This window comes from Oxyura jamaicensis, chromosome 21, assembly GCF_011077185.1.
Source record: "Oxyura jamaicensis isolate SHBP4307 breed ruddy duck chromosome 21, BPBGC_Ojam_1.0, whole genome shotgun sequence".
In the NCBI taxonomy this organism is placed as follows: Eukaryota; Metazoa; Chordata; class Aves; order Anseriformes; family Anatidae; genus Oxyura; species Oxyura jamaicensis.
The window spans coordinates 5,674,980-5,697,150 of record NC_048913.1 but is presented as its reverse complement, the minus strand read 5'-3'; the positions used below and the strand labels follow the sequence as shown (position 1 = coordinate 5,697,150).

Sequence of the window (22,171 nt, the reverse complement as noted above, 5' to 3'; positions counted from 1 at the left end):
CTACGCTCATTCAAGACTCAGTATTAATTCCTGAAATGTACTGACAGCACGAAACACCTGACCCTGAAACCACTCAAACTATCTCACAATAATCCAAGGGGAGGCAAACAAAGAAAATAACACTGATGGCAGTCTAATGCGCTGACAAGACACAGATGGAGCTAGGTTTTAAAGGCTGAACTCCACTTTTCTGTTAAAACAAGTAACTGATGCATTATTTACTGTGCCAAACTTAATTAAGCAAAGCTGGATTTCCCATCTTATCAATCAGGGTTATATACAGTCAGAAAGAGGAACTAAACTTCCAGCTTTACCATCAAAGCAACTGGTGGTTATCACACATGCCAAAGGAGAATATAAGTGGGTACACACACCAGAGCCAGCCATTAACAGAAGATATCACTGCACAGGCTGAGCAAGCACATTCTAAATGCTATGAAGAGAAAAAAATAGACACTCACTGTGTCTATTCCAGCTTCTAGAAGCGTGAACAACACAGCAGCTTCCAGTTTTGCCAAATGCATACATTATTCTCCAAGCAAATTCTTCCACTGCTGTCACACACAGAGTGGAGGATCCCTGCCTTCTACCTAATGGATCTTTTATGCCTGTTGCAGGAGACATTTCGGAATAGATTGCTACCTTTCTATGGGCATATTTGAGCTCTACAAATCAGTTACAGATCCTTCCTTATCAACTGTGGTAGAGAATTCCTTCTTGTGAATTACTGTGCACCTCAGATGTGGGGTTGCCTCTTTTCTTGTTCACCAATCTGTATGAAAACAAATCTCCTTAGATCTTGGCCAGAGGCCACACAGAAGCACGACTGCCTCTAGGAATGGGAGACAAGCTATCCCAGAACCCTAAGCCTGCACAACAGAGTTCAGTATTTGCATTATTTTGTGGGTAAGGACATAATCCTGGAAGTAAGAAACCTTCTTACTACATTAGTTTGGGTGTGAATACACTAATGAATTATACTCATAGCACATTTCCATTTTATTTTAAAATTAATACTTTTTAAAATGAAAAGAATATGACCAATTCTGTTCATTTTGCCCTACGCATACAACCCAAAGCTAAACGGATGAGTCAGGCCATTCACTTTCCATTCCAACAGTCTCATTGTTTGCATAAACTTGCAACATTCCTTCCTTGCTTAAAAAGTCCAATTGCACATTTAATTTATAAATAAAGTATTGAACATATAATAACACTGAATAGCAAGAAGCCAAAAATGGCATTGGTGTAAACCCAAGAACTTCTGTCATGTTAGCTCCCAGGAATAAATTTAAACCACGGCTTCTGAATGCAATTACTAGTAAAGATTTCACAGTAACTTACAGAATTCTTAAGGCAGGAAATTCTGTTTCAGGCTTATTGAAGATAAAATAAGATATCCATTGAATCGTTTTTTGATGAGGAAGTAAGATCATTTTATCAAGTTCAAACACATCATACCACGTCATACACTTTGTTTTGGTATAGTTTTTAAAACTCCACGAAGTTTTTTTGGCTGATTTCCAAAAAAACTTGCAAAAACAGAGGTAAGCATAATTTGCAAACATCTTCAGGCATTTTCTGGCTTTCTGAGAAATAAAATCTTTCATTTTAATGTCATTTTTCAGGTTTATTTCCCTGATGTAATACACCCTCCCATAGCTATAGGCATTGAACTGAAAATTGACTGGATTTTTTAATTTTAACTAAATTGTTGAGTAACTCAAGTCTAAGGCACTAGGAGATTGTGTGTCATGTTTCGAGTGTTCGGAAATAAGCATATTTGTACGCATCCCACTGAAGCAGGCCATTCATAGACTAATTCCTTGCCCTTGCATTCAAAGCTAAACTTACATTTCTGGTTTACTTAATCGAGGTGGCAGGTGAACTCTATATGTATCTGTTGCTATGACTCTCCTAGTTTTCCTGTTCTCAGCTCTCTATGCAGCCCCAGGGAGGAAAGCTCATGCATCTGCTTAGAAGTAGCTGCAAAACTCACAAAAAGAAAAGTGAAAAGACATATATGAGGGTTGTGAGGGTTTGTACATTGAGATTTATGTATTGGTTGCTCACAGAGACACGGAACTATGAAAATTAGAAAAAAATCTCTCGTTCAAGATTTATTTTTAACCAAATTAACTTGTCCACTCCCCACCTCCGCCCCTTCCCCAAGGCAAACAAGTCAGTGGTTCACAGTTGAGGTAGCAGTATTTAAATTTGGAGCCGCTCTGTAGGGTCCAACTTTGTTTTGCTCCCTCTGCTGAGAAGCCTTGCTAAATCTGAAGAGTGTTGAATGGGTCAGGTTTAGAAGCTGGTCAGTTCTGGTTCCTCCTGACACTCTGGACACGGAGTTCTGGAATCCAAATGAAGACATCATTAATCAAAGAATGCCACAGTGACTGTTCCCATTTTGCTGAAGACGGGGGAGCTGAACAGACTTCTGCCTATGTGTTGCTGTTATCCAGTTCTGATTTTTTTTTTCTTCCAGACATTTTCTTTTGCTCAGCCGTCAACGATTATCATACTCTTGTGAGAGATGGAATTGCAATCCCCACCTGTACGATTCACAACGTCTCCACGGAGTGTTTACAAGCTATTCTTACCACGCGAGGATGGTGAGAAGACTTCTCTTCCAGTGAAGCTCGCAGATCCAAATTGCTGAGTGTGGAGTTACTGGAAGGGATGATGTTTTCCCAGCCAACTAGGCAATGCTGTGAGAAGAGAGAGCAATGTTATATGGCAGTACTTTCTAGATAAATACTCCACAGGGAGGCACTGGCAGTCTAATTAACTTCTGAAGAGTTTCGAATAACTAAAAATAAGAGAGAAATCTTTTGTACGCAAAACTGCATATTTATCCCCTCTTCCATCTTTCACTGGCTAATTATTTCTAAACCGATCTCCTGCTTTGTGAACTCAAACACCTGACCTCTCTGAACTTGTCCCAACTGACTCATCCACTGCGTCAAACCTCAAGCTAGGCTTCTTCCTACTTCTCTGGAGCTCTCTAGCGCAGGGCTGGTCTGGTTAGTAACACTGCCTGCAGCATTACCATGGGGCTGGTATACAGGACCAACTCTGCAAAAACAGTTTTAGATCCAACCTTGCCACTATCAGTTATTCCTGATCTCTGTACCATGTGGATACCTCACAGAAACTTGTCTTTTAGACTCTTTAAAGTCTTTTGACAGAGACAGGTGTTCTCAGGCATGGTTCTTCTTGTTGAAAGGTTGATGCCTGAAATTGAACAGCTGAATTATGCCCCAGCAGCATACAGCTTCATATGGCACTTTCTTTTCCTCAGCATAAAGCATTCGCAGACAAGCCATATACTTTACACCAGTCACATGAAGGCATGAACTCAGAAGCATGTGCAAATGGCTCTTCTTGGTATGTCAGCAACCCAGATCAGAACTTCACTCACCACCACACACAGTCCAGTGACCATTCAATTCAGAAATTTTGGTACAAACTATGAGAGGGAGGGGAGAGTCCTAAATTCTTTCCTTCTTGCACCGCAACGATGCACAACCTGGGCTGTGCAATCGGCATCAGAAAGACGACAGTGACTTACCGAGGGTAACGCTAGACTGTCTGCTGGTTCAAAGCTTTTCCTGCGATGAGCTTTGTACTTGTAGGCAGGCAGAAGAGTAGACCTGGGAATGCTGACCCTGCAATCACACACAGGAATTAATTGCCTATGCCTTCCACAAGGCAGAGGAAATCTGCATGCCTTCTCCACTCAAAATCCAGAGTCAATCAAAAAACAAACGAAGGCAAGCAGTTTTGGATTAAAGCATTAAACACTTAACATCTATGTTCAGATATTGGACCAAATTCAGATAAAACATGCATTTCTCACCATCTTCGTAACTATTTCTGCTTGTGGAAAAGATCTGTTGGGAGTTTTTAAGCAAGAGATTTCTCTGCCTCGAGAGCAGCATTCTTTTGTGGAGCTATTTTGATGCTCTTTTCTCTCTCACATTATCTGCTTTTTCTTCCCATCCTCTCCTTGAGTCCTGCATGTTACAAAGCAATGATGTTCATCTACCTGACATAGGTTGGCTCTTCCAGCGTCTCTGGGGGCTGGTGGGCACGTGGCATCTTACACACGGGACAGGCAGATTCTGAATCCACAGGGACAGTGAAGAGGCGCTGGTTTAATCGGTAACAGTAAACACCTGCCACACAGAATAATGAACCATCGTGGCATTTCTAGTTTGTCAGAAGGTTCCTCAACACTTGCAATATAAAGCAGTCTTCTGCCACAGTGCTACACGTGCATTCTATAAAAACAGAGCTGCTTTTCCTAAAATATCTTTTATATTTCCTGTCCCCCAAATAAGTTCCTAAAAAGCAAAACCAAAACTCAACCCCCTCAAACAAAAAATAGAACTGTAGTCAATTACAATAAACCCTGAGAAAATAAGATGACACTGATTATGAGAGGATGCCTAGAAGTCTCTTCAGAGGAGGAAGTCAAGTCTGGATTAGAAATTACAGTGAAAAATAATACATTTTTCACTGTTTTACATGATGTGGGGCTTACTCAGAGCAACAGGTAAAAGAACGCTTAGTTGTTTGTTCAAAGAAATTGGATTAGGAAGAAACCTGATCTTACACTTATGAGAAATCTGATCTTACACTTATGGGAACTGGTTTTCAAATCTTGCTCTTGTTCAGGAATTATGTAATCCAGAGCCTTGGGCCTAAAGAAACACACAAACACATCAGTTACTGACAGGGGCGTAGGCCTGCTGAACAGCCCCCACACTTTCCCAGCATACATTCCTGACTGGGAGGTACAGGCCTGCAGAGCCACCCTTACAATTTCCCACTGCAGTTAGACTATACTTCTCCTTACTCTAAGGGGATTCATAGCTGCTTCAGCCCTCCCCCTTGTACCCACTTACTCCAGGTGCTGCTCATGGATACATGCTTCTTTGTTGGCCTGTCGGAACTCATGGAGATCAGCAAAATATTGATCAGATTTTTCTGCTACTGAAGAATCTGTATCTAGGAGCCCTGAAAATGTGAAGGAAAGAAAAAGTTCAAGGCTTTACCAAATTTGAGAAAGCACCAAAGCAAGCCTCAAGGAAAATGATCAAGTCAGCCAAAGGTCTGGAGCACAAAACTGGATAACAAGAAGAGCACACCATCATGTCAAGTCAGAGGTTTCTGGTGTGAATTGGGTTCCTTGTTACATTCACTCATTTTGGTTACTTGCTGTCTCCTCTGATCCCATGGAGCTTTGCCAGTTGCTGCCTGGATTCTCATACCATTGCCACTTCACCATGTTAGGGAAGCACAGATCACCTCTGTCCTGGTACAGCAACAGCCACTGACAAAACTACAGCTCCTCTGCTGAGACTGGCTCCATGGGCTCTACGTCTGTAGTTCTGCCACATCAAAACTTAAAGGAAGAATAACCTTTGTTTTAATTTTTGATATTACACATCACGCCAAGTGCTTTGTTCCAGGTTTGAGATTCACCTGCAATCCAGTCATAGCCCAGGAATGGACGCACAGACCAGCTACCTGCAGGCAGGGCATATTCTTCAGGCTCAGACTGAAAAGTCACGTGAGCAGCTTCTTTCTGGAAAGAAAAACAATTCATAGACCTCTTACACCTCTAGCAGGACATTCAAAGGCACAGCTAGGGAGATAACTGGCAGGTATGTACATGGGACAGCTGTGGCTTAGTTTACGGCTAGATCTATAGCTCTACTCATAATTTGCTCAGAGTAAACAGTATTCTCCTGACCCTTCCCCGCGTCCTTCTACTGACTTAAGAAAAGGAGCAAGGCATTGGTTTCACCACTTACCTTCCACTCTTTGGACTGAGATGTCAGCAGGATTGATTTAGGGGTTATGGGCTCCTTGCTGGTCTCTTCACTTTGTTTTTTGTTCAGTGATAGGTCCAAGTGAGCCTTAGGTTGTTTTTTCTCACTGACACCATGTGGAAGAGTGGACTGGTTTTTGTTCTCTCCATGTCCCAGAAGGACAGATTCTCTCTCTGCACTTTCTTGATCATGGCCATACCTATCCACTCTGCAGGTTTCTCTACCACATGCAATGATCGCAGACGCAGGCATAACCTTCTTCTCTTTATCAGGAAAGCTGGAATCCAAACCTACTAATCCCTGCACCTTCACTTGTTGCTGCACCCCTCTGTCATTGCTGCTGCGTTTGAGTGAGGAACAGAGGGTTGCTCTGGCTGCATAAGCTCTGGGTTCCGCAGACACCAACGTTGCAGGATCATGTTGAGTAGACACAGCATCAACTTGATTTTCCTTCTGTAAGGACATCACATGGAATCAGGTTACAAACACTTTTTTTTTTTATGAGCACAGTGTACTTGATGAGAAAAATCAACTTCTTAATCCAGTCTGCTTATCCCTTTAAATTCCCGAGGGGTAAAACGTAGTCTTAATATCATTCATGAGATCTCTATCAAGTGTTTGAAGAAGATAAGAGAGGGATTGTTTACAGCTGGCTTACAGCTAAATGCAGCTTCTTCCCAAGCTGAAAAGCTGCTGAACTTTCAGCCTTTATGCTTAGAAGAAACTAAAGGATTATGTTCCATGATGATCCTTCTTATCTTACATTAAAAAAACTACATTTATTAGGCAGCAGCTGATCTTTGAAGCCTTTGCAAGGATAACATATTTGAGACCACAGGATAAACAAAACCCAGAAGTCTAGCTACTTTTCTAACGAGCTCTATATTCCATGTTCCACCAGCTCTTCCATGTTCACACTGCTCTATTAGCAGAGCTACTGCCTACCATACGAGGCCCATTTGCTTCCCAGCACTTTTAGCACAGACCCAGCACATACCCCTCTCTTGGGCAAGGGGAGGGATCTTTCCGTAGTTGCTACATTATGAAGAGATGCTGGAACAAGTGGCTTGCTGGGAAGGCTTTTTCTGATCTCTTCCTGCTTCATTCTTAGCTTTTGTAGAAGGTCCTTGTTGGCCTGACGCAGCCTACTAAGGTGCTCTAACTCCATCCTATGGATGCGTTTTCCTGTAAAGCCGGAGAAGGGTGAACCAAATGAATGGAAGCATTAAGCAAAGAACCAGACACAGGAAAAAAAAACAACAGGTAATTGTGCTTTCAGAAGACTTTTCACAAAAATCACTTACAGGTGTTGGAATATTAGGAGTTTGCTCCTGAGAAATCAGCCAACATTCAAAGGTAAGTCTCAAAACTCTTTACGCTAAGAACAAGCATCACTGCGTACCTCTCCAACCCTTGCGTGTAATGTCAAGTATTTTCTACCCAGAAACTAGTAGCTGACTGAACAGAGGCAGGAAATTCTTACGGGGGAAACAGTAAACATGAAAAAATCACATCAAAAAGCCAAATGAGAGATATCTGATTCAGAGGCTGATATTTAGGACAACCATATATAATTCTGCTTTTATCTTCTTCCTAAGCATCAAGATTCATATGAATGTGCAGTTAGTATCACAACAACTTCACCATATGAATACAAATGTGAATTTATTTACTACAGCCAAAATAAATATTAAATCAAGTGTTTTCCACACGCCTCAGGCAGGAAGACTTCAAAAGGCTCAGTGATGACTCAGTACTAGGGCTCTGACAATCCCAGTCCCACACACTGATCACTAAGGGTTATTACCCTTTTATTAGAGGAGAGGTAAAAAAAATGACTTTAAAACAAAACAAACAGAACTTATTTTGGCTGTTCTGTCATGCTCTTCAAGATGCTTACGTCATAAAGTCCTCTAAATTTGCAGAAAGTGTTTTACTATATATAAAAAAGAGACAGGGTCTTTGTCTAACGTAATCAATTATGTTCTAAATAAGAACCATGTGCTTCTCTATGACCTTCTCTACGACCAAAGGATCCCTAAGTCCTTCTCTAAAAGCTCATCTGATTTGTTTTTGCATCTGCTACCTTGGCAACTGGATGTACGGAATCAAAAGCATACACTGTACCACAGTGCCGGGAGGAGCACTGAGCACTGCTACCAACCAAACCCACCCACAACGCATCTCTTAGTTACAAGAAATGTGCACAACTGGACATAACATAGAAATATCAGTCCTGAGGCACTGAATTTATTTGAGAGCATTTAAACGAAACAGTTCTCACAGCATTCACTGGACAAAGCTAATGGCACCCTCTCATCATTGCTCACCAGAAATCAAATACTCAGAAATTAACATTAGTCAAGGGACTTTCTGGGAGGGTTTTACCAGATGAGATCCACTCTTAGCATAATCGACAAGAAGCTCTTATTAGCCCTTCATGCTCTACCCCAAGGGTTCGAGCTTATGAAACTGCTTGAGCAAGATTCCTTTGCGAAAGGGAGCTCAGTTTGTCTAGGTAAAACAAACAGTTCCCTCGGGATCTAAGTAGCCACGTCTTGGAGATGTCCAACACCTCTGCAGAGCTTCCCAGGCCAGCTCCTGGGCCAGCTCGGCTGTCCCATACCCACCAGGAGCGGGAGAGGCAGCCCCGGGCGTTACAAAATCCCCCTCCCGCCTCACGGAGGCGGGCACCGAAGGGCCGGTAACCTCTCCCTGCCTCGGGGGCCCTCCCGCTGCCCAAACCCGCTCCGCGTTTCGGGGCCCACCTGTGCCGCCTCTCGGGGCGATCCCGCGGCCGGGGGATCCCCGGGCCCGGCTCCAGTCGCCGCCGGGCTTTCCCCGGGCAGCCCCGGCCCGGCCGTTCCCGCAGCCCCGCGGCCGCCACACGGGGCCGGGCCCGCGCCGCCGCTCCCGGCATGCGCGGGGAGCTCGGCCCCGCCCCGGCCCCGCCGCTCCAGAGAGGGCCCGGAGGGAGCTCCCTGGGCACGGGGAGCCTCGTCCTGGCCCGGGGCTGCTGCACTGAGCAGGCCGGGGACAAAGAGAAGCAGCCCCGGGACGTGGGGAGGCAGCCCCCAGCCCTGTTCCTCTCAGATTCACGGGCTTGGTGCCTGGGCAGCTGGCCATTACTTCATAAAATATTCTCAAGAACTTGAGATTCAATTTCGACACTTTCGTATAACTTAGGAATCGCACAAGCTTTCTATCAGCTCTTTCAGTACCATCCCCTCTCAACTTCTCACAGTATGAATGCAGATAAAAGGCCACTATCAAACACACAATTAAATACAATACACTAGCACGTCATCACGGGAATGTATCATACTCACACTTGAAGACTTTGTATCAAGTTATGCAGAACACAGCAGAAGAAATATTTTTCCAATTCATTTTTATTTTGGTTTCCATTGCTTACAGCATTGATACAGGAATAATTCATGCAAATTTATCACCTTAAATACAGCAAAGAGAAAACTCACTGGTAAGAGTATTTTCCAAGAGCTCCATCAACGTAACACAATTAGAAGATAAGTAGCAGCAATAAGATAAAGTGCATTTAGCTGACATTCTTTAATAAGAGCTTGGGGGAAGAGTGCTTTTGGAATTACTTCTTCTAAAGCTTAGTTTATCATTCCTTACGAAAAGCAGAAGATAATCTCCTTGCTAATAGTGTTCTTTCATCCACCAACCTGAATTAAAGAAGTGCAGCTGTATTTTGTTTAAGAGGAAACTAACTCATAGGTCTTTCTGTTAAAAGTTTGATTCTTGATCACTCAGCTTCTAGTGCCAAGGGTTATGTACATACTTCAAAAATACTTCCCTCCCCTGTTAGCAGTTTTGCTTCTTAAAAAATTCAAGTGGTTCTTTCCCCTGATCTATAGGTTAGGTTTCACCCCTACAGTGAGAATGCCTACATCACCAAAATCCGAACAGTGTCAGAAACGCACACATGGGCACGACACCAGATTCTAAGAACCCATCAATCTCTTTCCGTTTACAAATCTGACCCTGGCTTTGAAGATCAGATCACTTATCAGATTTCCTCTAAAGGCCTGCTGTAGAGATAGTAGCAGCACATCTTCAAAGGCAAGATCAGCACTTCAGGTAGTCTAGAGCTGCTGAGTAGTACATCATCTCCCTCTACCTCGAATTGACAATTTCCTGTTGTATCAGAGATCTGCTTCATGTTTTAACTCAAAAGCACTGTACACTGCCTATTAGAAGCGCGTACATAATAGCTTGGGAGACTAAAGATCTGAATTTATTCACATAATACCTACAGCAGAATAACAGTGGATGATTCCACTTACTCTGGCATACATCACCTCAAGCCTAGAGAACGCATTTCCAAAGGCAAGGACTCAAATTTCTCTCTTCCCCATTCTCAGTTCTGATCCAAGCCATATTTGTGTACTGGCAGCTGCCCGAGGAAACTGCACAAGGCCAATAAGGAGCCCTCTGACGAAAACAGCTTTTCAGTTTGGGTTGCATTCAAAGCTGTCCCCGGGAAGTGAAAGGTTTGTTTGCCACCTGCATTCCAGGGACCTAACAAGAGTCTCACTGCCAGCTCCTACATAACCAAGATACTTCAAGTCTTACTGCAAATATTTAAACAGCCTGATGTACTTACTGACACTCTGCTATTTTTTCTCCCTCAAGTATCAGGTAGCTTCTTCTCTGGAACTTCACACAAAGTGGTGAACTTGTCACAGGCACATACATTCACACCTGAGCACAAATGAGAAGTCCTAAGGCTAGCTGATACCATTTTCAAGTGAAAAGTCTTACTTTTACTGTACAACAACAACAAAAAACACCTTAGTAGTTTTGAATTCAGCTGTGACGTGCTCACAGCTAATTCATATTCCCTAATGTTTGATACTGAACAGATTTCGGTTGACCCTAACCTCAGAATTAATTACAGGATCTGATTCTGGATTCCTGAGGGACATTTTGTGGGGAACATACAGGTCATACCCAACACATGATAAAATACAGATCCACCGAGTGGAAAGGAAGCTTTGCAACATACAAGCTTGATCCTGGTACTAGTGAAGTCAGTAGGAATGTCTCCTCTACCAATTTCAGAACGAAGAGAATCAAGTCCCTACAATTCTCAGATCTTATACTCAAAATTAATTTGCTTCAAGGCAAAACTCAATAATCAATTTGATCCATCTGCAAATAAAAAATGTCTTAAAAAACTTAACCCGTTCTTACCCTGGCATTAAATAGGATGGACAGGTCTCCCACCTTCATACTTTTAACAGAAGAGAAACTACAAATCATATTACTGCATGGACTGTAACATCCTATGGGAACTCTACATGAAGCATAATCTCTTACAGCTTGTGATCCCCATGCTGTCCTCGTGGCCAAATAATGGTAATGGAATTCCAAAAGCCTGCTTCCAGAAACACAGCTGTGCAATGCCAAAAAAAACCCACATTCATCAACTTATCTCATAAAGCGGTTATTTACATTCTGTCAAATGGCTCATTTTTTCATTCCTCGTTTTCTTCCTCAACAAGCTGCCAAATTATCAACGCTCTCTCCTTCCTAGGTATGTCTTTGCAAACTATTTACCTATGATGTGGAATGGGTCAGACTGCATTATTAACGAGCTTTGAAGAGGAAGAAAATAGCTCCAAAGACAATAAAATTACCAAAGCAAAATCTTGGTCTGTCTTGCTTTGGAAGAGAACTAGGTTTTGTTCACAGGTTTAAACATGCGGACAGCAATAAACCTTTCTATGAAGAGAAACAGTGCAGCGGTTCTTTGCCATGTTCTACAATAACGGAAGGTTTACCTAGGAGATAGGCTTCCAGGGGCTATAAAAGTATTGTGAAATTGCAATTATTTGTGTGCATGAGATCACTGCTTAGAAAAACAGCTGCTTGTCACATACTTAAACTTGGGGCTTTGAAGTCAAAATCTCTGTCTTTGTGTAGTAAAATGAATGACTCCATAAAGAAAGATGTGTTAGAATAACATTTAACCTGATAAACATTTGCTTTTAAACTTGACTGTTACTGTACCTCATCTTGATTTTAGAAGCCCCCTGTAAACGTATGAAGCACACATTGCTTCTGAAGTAGCCTGGTCTCCCAAGCAGGAAAAGGGAGAGTTATAAACAGCTAGTGTTTAGAGGTGGGACACAAAACAAGGATGCAGAATCCTACTGTTCACACAGCAACTGGAAACACGTAGATAGACTTCGGTTCACTCCCTTTAGGGATTCCATCACCCACCACGTTCTCTGCAGTAACTGAAAGAGCACTGAAGGGAAGAGATGGTGTTGTTTTTCCTCTTCTTCCCACACTATCTGCTTTGCTGCAAGTACTGATGTGTGAACATGTTAAGTTCACTGTCAAGCCAACCCGCTTTATTCCTGTGAAGACAAAAAAAATCTTTATTAGGTAAGTAAAGTAGTTCTTCTCAAGCCAATCTGGAAGAAGCATGACTAAGATTAGTCAACAGCAAGGGGTGGAGAGGAGTGCCAAGGAGGTCCATTCCAAAAGGCTGCTAGCATTGCTCGTCTCCTTCAGGTGAGGAACACTAGCCAGCTAACAATCCCCAGTTTTGAGGTTCATAGTGAGATCTTGGTCACAACTTCAAATTGGTAATAGTATTTGTGTAGGTAAGGTATGTTTGAAAAATTCTTCCCAACAGCTTTTGCAGGGTGAAGACAAACATCAGACTCAATTGTGTACAATGGTGAGGGAGAGACTTTTTACATTATTTTAATAACCTGGAAGAGTTTGTAGAAGTAGAGGGCTGTATGGTTTGGTAAACAGAAAGGAATTTTAATTCCATACAAACCAGAAGAAAGAAGGAAAAGGTGTTTTTATGAGATAAAAGATTTAAATGACTGTTAACAGTACCTGGGCTTAGCATCCTTCGTTCTTCTATCAGGCAAAAAAAAAAAAAAGCACTGCTCACCAGTACCTCAAGAATATCCTCTCTCACCAAAGAATCTAAGTAACTTTTCTTTCTATTTAGAGGCTGCAGAATATTGTTTTGATATCTCTGCCAGACATTTCAATATATTGTAGGATTTTTTAAAATATAATACTAAAAGGGAACACAACTTTTTATGGACAGATGTTGATGTCTGCATATCAAAAGCTATGACAGAAGAAGGACTGAGCTCAGAGACACATCCTGATCTGAACATCTTGGGACAATCATGGGAAAATCAACTGTATGCAGATGTTTGTATACATGTAGTAAGAAAATCTCACCTGAGCAGTTTTGCTTTACTCTGCAGTGAATCCAAAACTTCAATTTTTTTATTCAGAGCAGAAATTTCCTGCTCAAGATTCTCCCGTGTGACATCCACTTGCTGACATAAATGAGCAAATGTTCCAGCAAGCTCTCTAAGAAACAGGAATAGTTGGACAGTGAGAAATAAGATCAAGCACTGAATTCAAGGAATAAGTCCCTCTGATGGACAGTGATGACACTGACTCAGATGAAAACATCTTTCCACTTCTGCACAAGAATATGTTAGCGCCATCAGAGCCCTAACATTTGAGACGGAAGTACATTAAGACTAATGGTTAATATAGCACCCACATAATACATCAGGTTATTCAAAAAAAAAACCACACCCCACTGCTTAATGTTCTTTTAGAACACGTCATACGTTTTTAAATTGAGTTCAATATGCAGACCTATCTTGCTTTAACAAGAAATATCATCCTACAAAAACAACCAAACAAAACAACAAAAAAGCAACAGAATTTAGTTAGGTGAATATAGGAAACTCACTGTTGGACTTGGTGGCTGCAATTAGATCCTGTATAGCTGACAATGAGCTGTAATTTCTCTCCAGCATACTCCACAAACTGCCGTTTGAAAGCTCTCTCCTTCGCTTTTGTAGTCCAGGTGAGACGCTCATATACATAAAGAAGCCCATAAAGGCCAAAAGAGAGAGCAATCAGCCTCCAACCCACAGCCTTCCAGACCTAAAATAAGCACAGGGAAAAGTAAATGACACAATCATCATCTAGGAATGATGCTGCCTCCTAACAATGGTGCACAGAACACTGCACTTGTATTTTAGGTACATGAAAATAAGCCAGAAGCCTCCAAAGACAACCCTGACTTGCAAGTAGTTTCATTGTTCGGATCGCTTACTGCTCATGTCCTGTCTACAACGTAAGAATACCAACAGATTAACTTTTCCAGGACATTTAAATTACAATTACTTATGCAAACGATCTTTGCCCATTTCACAGAACCCTTGCTTCTGAAGAAAAGGCATTTTTAGGAAACCATTATGTAGGCAAGGAACCAACACTGGAGAAACTTAGATTCTTTCTGCTACAGGAACTGGAGTTAACATGCAACTTGAGTTAGATCTCTTATTCATCTGAATTTTTCAGAGATTTGGGATTCAAAACATTCCCCCCCCGTCCAACTTTAACCCCTGTTCCCATTCCTCTGTCAACGGGAAAAATACTAATTTTTCCTTTATTCTCACGGGAATATCAAAGACTATTTAATGTTTTTATAACATACTTTGAAAGGTTTTTATCTTCACAACAACTATGACTCCCAACATAACTAATATGCAAATAAGCTCAACATTTGCACTCAAATGGAAGATAAAGTATTTCATTATCTGTGAATTGGGAATATCTACAAGACTCAACAGTGCAACTACTTTTCAAGTCAGTGCCAAGGTTATTTATATAAATGCTTCTCAGGTTGTCAACCCACCACGCCACCAACCACGATGATCCCCATCGAAGTTCGGGAAGTTAACGAGGCCAGCCCAGTGACCATCGACACCATGAGCTCTTCCTGGGTCATTGAACCCTGAGGCAAAGGAGGCAGGCTAGGATTTGCTGGTGTCAAAGGGCGCTGAACCTAATTTGAAAAGCAAGGACAAAAAAATAAAAAATAAAAGCAAAGTACAGGAAAAAAGAATGCAAGACACTGCTCTTCCCACCAAAAAGGCGGCAACAGCCACAGGAGTTATGAATATCACGCCTACCTCTGACAACTCAACAAGGTATCTCACCTGGTCATTATAGCCCATCAAGGCCCGACGACCATTCTTTGGTCCCAAAAACCTGTTCACCAGCATTGTCCATCCAAGAGAGAAATGGAATTCTATGTCTTCTTGGAAGTCAGCACAAAGTTTATCACAGTTCAGATCGTAGCTGAGCGTGAAGCACTGTCGAGGAATTAACATGTCTATCTGGCCTCGCAAAGAGACTGGGAGAAGGGGTTTTAGGCCATCTGCAAGAACAGAATATAAACACATTCAGTAAATGGGTTATTGTGTTCACACTAATTAAAAGGACTTGCATTCCATAATCAGAGTGCATATTGGTTGTTCAATTCTCTGCCGTTATTTTTGTTAGTATTTACATTTCCTGAAGCCAAGCATGTTGCAAAGCAAGAGCCACATCACAAGATATTATTCAATTCTTAGTTCTTTAGATCAACTCAGAAGACTTTCCATGGACGCTCCCAAATCCTTACAAGTAACTGTAGTTAACAGTTTAGCAATAGCTTGGAAAACAGAATCTGAAGGCCAGTTCCCAAAGTGTTGCTCTCTCAGTCACAATGGATTAAGCTGATTGATTATATTAATTACTAAAGCACTGAACAAGTACAGGCACACAGCGGGAAAAGTAGGAATACCTAGTCCTCTAAATATAAGTGTTACTAATCACAATGGAAACTAAGACAATGCTGCTGCACTTGAGCCATCAGAGTAAAAAGAACATCTACCTAATTATTGTGTATTACAGTTAAAGGAAAAAGAAAGGGAAACATTTCCTGCAGAACTGACCTATCATTTCTTGCTGCATTGTCTGAAGAGAAGCTGTGATTGCATTGGAGCAACGATCTGACATGTTACGGCCCAGACCTTCCTCAATGTGTTTATGTAGCTCCTGACAAACAAAAAAGGGTTACAAAGGTTATTGAGATTAAATAAACATAGGTAAGATGCAAGTTAGAGGTGCTAGAGCTTCCCAGTTAAAATAAACAAAACAAAACCCAACAAAACTCCCAAAAGAAAAGCATGCATTCTGTCTGCCCAGTTTTCTAACATTAATTTCATGTTTTTTTTCTTTCTTACTTCAGTCAAGAAGAAAAAACAAACCACGAAATCTCACATACTCTGCAGACTAGGAAAGGTTCTGTTTGATGTATACAATGCAATACATCATATATGTATTCATTTATCCCTGAAGTTAGCTTAAAAAAAATATATATATATTTATTTACACTTTTTTTAAAACAAAACAAAACAGAAGCTGTCCAAGTACAAAAGAAATGTGCACAAAAGACATTTCACAATATGAAAAGCTCACTTCTTCCCAGTTGGAAGAATGTTAAGCATCTCAAAGAGCTGGCGTAAGTACTGACTCCGAGCCTGATGAGTAAAACACTTGCTTCTTACAGGTTGCTTAAGCCAACCACAACTTACATTCTTGTAAACTTTAAGAACTACTTGAGATGGATGGAAATCTGCTTGGTATTCATCTACCAACACGGAAAGCCGTCTGATTTCTTCCGCCATTGCATTTGATACCTGCAGAAACAGCCATATGGGATGGTTACTACACATTGTGCCGCAAGGAGAGTTTGAAAACCACCACTGAAGCAGGCATTTCCAAAAAAGCACTCCTGAACACGACACCACGATTTTGCAGCACCACATTACCATTGCTTGCCACCTGCCAAATGCAATACCAATGACTTGCAAACAAAGAAGATAGCTTGGAAATACGTAACCTATGCACCGTTTAATAATTCAAACAAAAAAAGTCAAAATATGATGTGTGAAAAATGAATAGGCTTTTTCTACATATTCATAATTGAGCTACAATGGCGTGTTATTATTGACAGTATGAAAATCGACCTTGTTATTCAAGACTGAAATAAGGAAACTTTCTGAAACATTTTATCATTTTAGGAAGCATTCAATGCCAAAATGGAGTAGCAATAATTCAAACGTTAATCTCACTGTTTGTTTAAAGCAGTTTCATATTATACTTTTCCTTTTATTATCTCTAGGAAAAATAAGCAAAACAACAAACAAAAAAATCCCATTCTTCTGAAAGTATTCTTTCTCTTCCCATCTGTAACTCTCACATCCCTATTATTCCAAACCTTTGTCAGCGCTGAGCATTTCTACCACCATGCTGGTGGCTGGCTCAGGCCATCTTTTCTCTTCAGCATTCACTCCTCCTTACCTGCCTCTCCACTTCTTCTGTGATCTGTTTTATTTTCCGCTTGTAGTCTTGAGTAAGGAGCTCCAGCTGTTTGTCAATAAAACCTAAACGTTCCTGTCGTTCCTCTCGCATTTCCAGACAATAAACTCTGATGGCAAGAAGTAGACATCAAAAAGCCAGGTAAGTGCATTTCTTATCCGTGGATATCTTTGGAATCCCAGAGACAAAAGACATTCTCCTGCCCAAGAACAAAGTGTGCCAGTATCTATAACGCATTAGATATACATGGCATACAGGACAAAAAGGATTTTCCTCTCCCCATACTTTCACAATTCGCTAGAAGCAAGACTACTAGTTTACACCCTTCCTGCTCCCAAACCCTCTGTATCCTGCTTTGTATTTTAAATGCTCACATTCCCTTAAATTTCTCCCATAACGCAAGCTTCAGTCACTTATCAAGCATCAGCATCTCCTCACCGCTGTTCCTGGGCAGCAATATGCACAGAATCCATGATGAGACGAACATCTTCGGCAATCTGCTTTGCTCTCACTGTATGCTGCTCAAATTTTGTCTTTACTGCTGACTGGGAGATACATTCCTGTAAGAGGCAGCCAAGATTAGCAGCAGGCAGAAAGAGACTAACTCCATTTCTCCTTATGTTTATAAACAACTCTAGTCCCCAGGCTTTCAGGAAAAAAGCCTGAACAGAAAGTTAGCACATGTAGCTCACCTCAAATCTTCTCTCAAAGTTCTGAAACTCAAACATTCTCACTTGAAACCCATCTGCCAATGCTCCACCTGAGAGAAGGAAAGTACAAAACAACCAGTTACATTTTGAGAAAGCAGTAAGATGTTTGACATCAGTAAATACTCCAGCTTTACCTTGGAGCTAATGCAGAAGAATTGCTAAGTTATCTCTTCATTTTTGGCTGCTCTCTTAATAATCTGACCCACCCCAGTTTTGTCTTGTTTTGGGACAAGGAATTCTACATTTCTTCCCTATAAGAAAATTGAAAGTCCCTGTTAGCTATCTTTACCTCCTTCTGGCATCCCTTGAGCCCTTTGAATCCTGGCATTCAGCACTTCTTTTGCAGACACAAAGAAAATTCGATCCCCTGCCTGTGCTCGATCCACCACACCCAGCTCATCTACGAGGAAACTGGTACACCGCTCCATGTGTTGTCGACGCACCTGAGGGATAAACAGGAAAAACTCCACATGCAGTTAAATCCACTTTGAACTCCTTCTCAAAAGTTAGATCAGGTACACAGATGCCCTCTGCTGGTCTAAGCTACCAATGTAAAACAGTAATAATAAAAACCCTTGCTGTTTATAAAATCCTCCAGAAGTTATCCAGGTCATCTAACATCAAAACGCCCCAGTGTAAGTTCTTTATTTCTTACAAATCTCAAGAGTCTTGTTCAGACTGCTGTGCTATACTCCCTCTTCTCTCCAACCTATGGTAATAAAAACCCAAACTGCAGACCCTATAATGTCCATGCAACTAGGAGGAATTTAAATACACCACAAACCTCTTCCATATATTCTGGTTCAGAGGCAGATGCATCCCAGCGGTTATTTAAAATAAATATATTGGGTCGAGACAGACGTTCGTTCACCTTGTGAAAGAATTGTTTCTCCTATGCAAAAAGGAACAAAACCACTTAAATTAATATGTCAAAGAGTTTAAACTTTTAGACAAATTCACTTAAAACTAGCAAGTGGACTTGAACATACAGTTTGCATCAACGTTGATTCTGAATTTGCCACCAGGACAAATACATCAGCATCTAGACAGAACTTGTCAATCCAGCTGTCCAGCTCTGTGGTTACATCAATGCCAGGGCTAGCAGTAAAAAGAGAAGAGAAGTTAGTATGCTGTAGAAACACTAAACATATAATTTAAAAAGTTAATAAGAAATGTGTTCCAGTTATTCAGGGCATTCATTTCCCGTGTCTGAGCTACAGTGCCCTGAGGTGATGCAGACTAATCACGAGAAATTGTGGCTGTTAATTACAGGAAAGGACTTTGGTCACTGTCACAGAGTAGAACATGGTCACTTCCATTGATGTTTGCTAAATTTATATTTGAATACATCTATGTAATAAATCTGTGATAAAGAGGAAAGGAAAGAAAGACATTCTCACCTGTCCATGAGCACCAGGTCATCCTTTAAGAGAGGACATTTGGAATTGGGCCACATTACACTGACTAGACTGCCAGCATTCAGAAGCTCATCTTGATGAAGGGCGTGAGCCAGCTGATTCACTGTCTACTCAAAACAGGAAAAAAAAACCTGTATGCTAATATATTTTAACACAATTATCTTCCCTCAGGGTTGTTCACAATTTAAGGTAAAACAATAAAACCCAACTTTGTATCCTTTTTCTCCCTGGGATTTTTTCCACATCCAACTTGTTTGAGTCTCCCCAGTCAAAAAATAACCATCTAATAAGAGTTTATGAGAAAGTTTCCTGTCAAGAAAGGCTGAGGAACTATCAGGAAGGCTGTAACCTTAGTCAGTTATACGGAGCTCAGAACTTCCTGAATCATTTCAGCTCTCTGTTATCACTCACAATTACAGCATATCAACTTTCACATAAAATGTACAAGCCCTGTCTTATAGCTTCCTTCATTCCTCCTTTCCTACGTCTATCAAAAATCCTGCTCTTAATCTCCGCTCGTTTAATAATTAAAATCCTTAACTATGAAATATTTATTCATAGTGCTTTAATTTTCTCATTCTTTCCCTTTTCTGGCACTTCTTAAATTAGGGACAGCGCTCTTCTCCCTTATCTTATGCTTAAGGGAATTGTACCTTAACATTCTTCTTTTCCTCTGAGCCTTCAGTAAGCAGGAAAGCTTCATGTCCATCTGTCCCTTCTACACGCAGGAAACAATTAGTGGTGTGTCCAATTCCTGAAGGAAGGACTTTGTCCCACAGCATAGCATTTATCACCGTGCTTTTTCCATTGCTTGTCCTGAAGCAAGATTACAGGATGGTATAGATGGGCTTCTAAGATTCAGGTATACTCATTTTGATGTAACAAAAAACAACCTTTCTAAACCAAAGCGGTTCCAGGAGTAACAATTTAGGTGCCATAGGCAACTTACAGAAAAACTTTTCTATTTTTTATTTTAAAAATTCTTCCAAATAGATTACGTTCCACAATATTGGTGTCCAATTCACAAAGCACTAGCACCAGGGACATCTGCTACATGTTGCATGCAGAAGCACTAGTGCTTCTATAAATATTTTTTACTGGCTTCGATCCTAAAAATGCAAATTGCATTACCAAGTAGGGAGCGTAGGCAACGTAAGCACGTGACTCACCTTCCAAAAAAAGCCACTTTCATGTGTCTCCTTGCCAGCACTTCACTAATGCCACTGACTTTTGACAGATAGCCTTTGACTTCCAGTACCTGCTCTTCTGTGGTGACAGGATCAAGCTCGACATTCTTGTGTGTTTCTAAAATCAAAATATATCAAGCCTCTGAATTCCAGAAGTCATCTAAGTACAGGATGAAACATCTCCTCATAATGTAACACACACAACCCAATATTAATATGTCCCAAAGACCACATGGGTGATCTTAAAACATACAATTACACCCTGAGGCAATTATGCAGCAGTTGGTCTCTTTTACATATCTAATAACCATTCTTATCCTTAGGACTGCCTTAAACAGAAGGCATCCAACACTTCAAACACTCCAGCACTCTTAAAAAATCTTCTGCATGTGAAACTGGTTAAGCCAACTATTGGCATAAGTTCCACATCACTAGCAGTGACATGTCTAGGCTAGAACACTGTAAAGATTATAGGCGCAAAATCAAATGAGCCTTGCAAAGTTCATTAAAACAAACTAAAAAAAAACACCTCACAAACAACAGTAAAAAAGTAGCTCACTGTCTAGCTCAGTTTCATAACAGGTATGAACTACTTATGTCAGGTTTAAAATATGAACCCTGAATACTTCACCTACAGTCAGCAAAATATTTTTTTGGCCTTCATATGAATATTGACATATAAAGAGATAGGCCTTTATAAATAAAAACAAGAACAGGTCTAGTAGAGTCATTTACCCAAAGAAAGGTTTTTTGGTGAATGCTTGGGTCGGTTATGTGTGGGCAAAAGACCATTACAGACTTGTAGTGGAAGAGTTCAGCTTACCTTCCAGGAACGAGGAGCTCTCATTGATGTATGCAGCCAACTGTTCAAAAATACCATTGATTTTCTTCTTTGCAGTGACAAAATGTTTAAGCGGAGAAGCATTTACCTCAGCCATGTGTCTTTTATCCTTCTTCACTGCAACTATTGACTTGGAACGACTGAACAATAGGGACATTGCGCTATAGGGAAAAAAATCCACAAAATAAAGGTAACTCACCCACAACTGACAGCTATGCAAGTGTCCAACATTCAAGGAATAGACACCTGCCAGGAACTAGACAGATACACGTTTTAAGGACAACCATCTAGTTTTAATGAAGGATTTTTTCCATTCCCCATAATTATAAATTATTCAAATATTGAAAACAAAAGAAATCACCTTTCCTTCTCCTTTCTAGAAGAGAGGCCCCAGTCCACCCGGGACCACTCTCCCCCTGTCCCCGCTTACTTTCAGGATGAGGGTCCCGTCTCACAAGGAGGCATGGTCAGCTCGAGCCCTTCTGGAACACGAACGAGCGCAGCTCTCCCGCCTTCCCCTCGCCCTGGCCGGACTCGGTCCCCTAGCTCTTCCAGCGACGCGGAGCCCAGCCCGTCCCTGCGGCAGGGAACGAGGAGCACAGCCCTGAGCGGCCCGGCTCCGCTCCCCCGGGCGGCCGCCACCGGCCTCCCCTCAGCGCTGCCGCGGCAGCGGGCGGGAAGCGGCCCCTGACAGGAGGCGCCCCCCGGAGCCCCGCCCCGCCTCTCACCTTCACCGCCGCTCCGCCGGGGCCGCCATGTTACCCGCGCACCGTCACCCGCCAGGCGCGGCCCCGCGCGTCACCGCCGCGACGGGCGGGCCCTGGCCCGGGGCGTCACGGGAGGTGTAGTCCGGAGGCGCTGCCGCCTCCGGGCCTCGCTGCAGGGGCAGGCGGGCGGGCCCGTTTAATGTCCCCTAAGGGAATCAAAGGCA

The 22,171-nt window shown here is 41.7% G+C and overlaps 2 protein-coding genes across 3 annotated transcripts; both read right to left on the bottom strand.

Annotated features, from left to right (window-relative positions):
- Window positions 1-1,699: 1,699 nt before the first annotated feature.
- MIIP (migration and invasion inhibitory protein) lies at window positions 1,700-8,813 on the bottom strand. The gene is given in 11 exon segments (XM_035344345.1): window positions 1,700-2,260; window positions 2,262-2,353; window positions 2,604-2,711; window positions 3,575-3,671; window positions 4,052-4,181; window positions 4,645-4,709; window positions 4,914-5,025; window positions 5,494-5,596; window positions 5,826-6,296; window positions 6,841-7,028; window positions 8,612-8,813. Coding segments are annotated over 10 exon segments (1,398 nt in total). The 5' UTR covers window positions 7,012-7,028; window positions 8,612-8,813; the 3' UTR covers window positions 1,700-2,211.
- Window positions 8,814-9,217: 404 nt separating this feature from the next.
- Window positions 9,218-22,099, bottom strand: MFN2 (mitofusin 2). Of its 2 annotated transcripts, none has more exons than XM_035344343.1 (19): window positions 21,969-22,099; window positions 21,602-21,817; window positions 21,223-21,401; window positions 20,382-20,517; window positions 19,866-20,028; window positions 19,195-19,319; window positions 18,784-18,892; window positions 18,579-18,686; window positions 18,084-18,237; window positions 17,777-17,844; window positions 17,523-17,644; window positions 17,067-17,193; window positions 16,298-16,402; window positions 15,656-15,758; window positions 14,876-15,096; window positions 14,572-14,721; window positions 13,618-13,814; window positions 13,089-13,223; window positions 9,218-12,235 (listed from the first exon to the last, which is right to left on the bottom strand). In XM_035344343.1, the coding sequence occupies exons 3-19, from the start codon at window positions 21,395-21,397 to the stop codon at window positions 12,166-12,168; spliced, it is 2,268 nt and encodes a 755-aa protein (XP_035200234.1). In that variant the 5' UTR covers window positions 21,398-21,401; window positions 21,602-21,817; window positions 21,969-22,099; the 3' UTR covers window positions 9,218-12,165. The 2 variants fall into 2 exon arrangements, with proteins under 2 accessions (XP_035200234.1, XP_035200233.1); XM_035344342.1 differs by having other exon boundaries at window positions 21,671-21,817.
- Window positions 22,100-22,171: the final 72 nt, after the last annotated feature.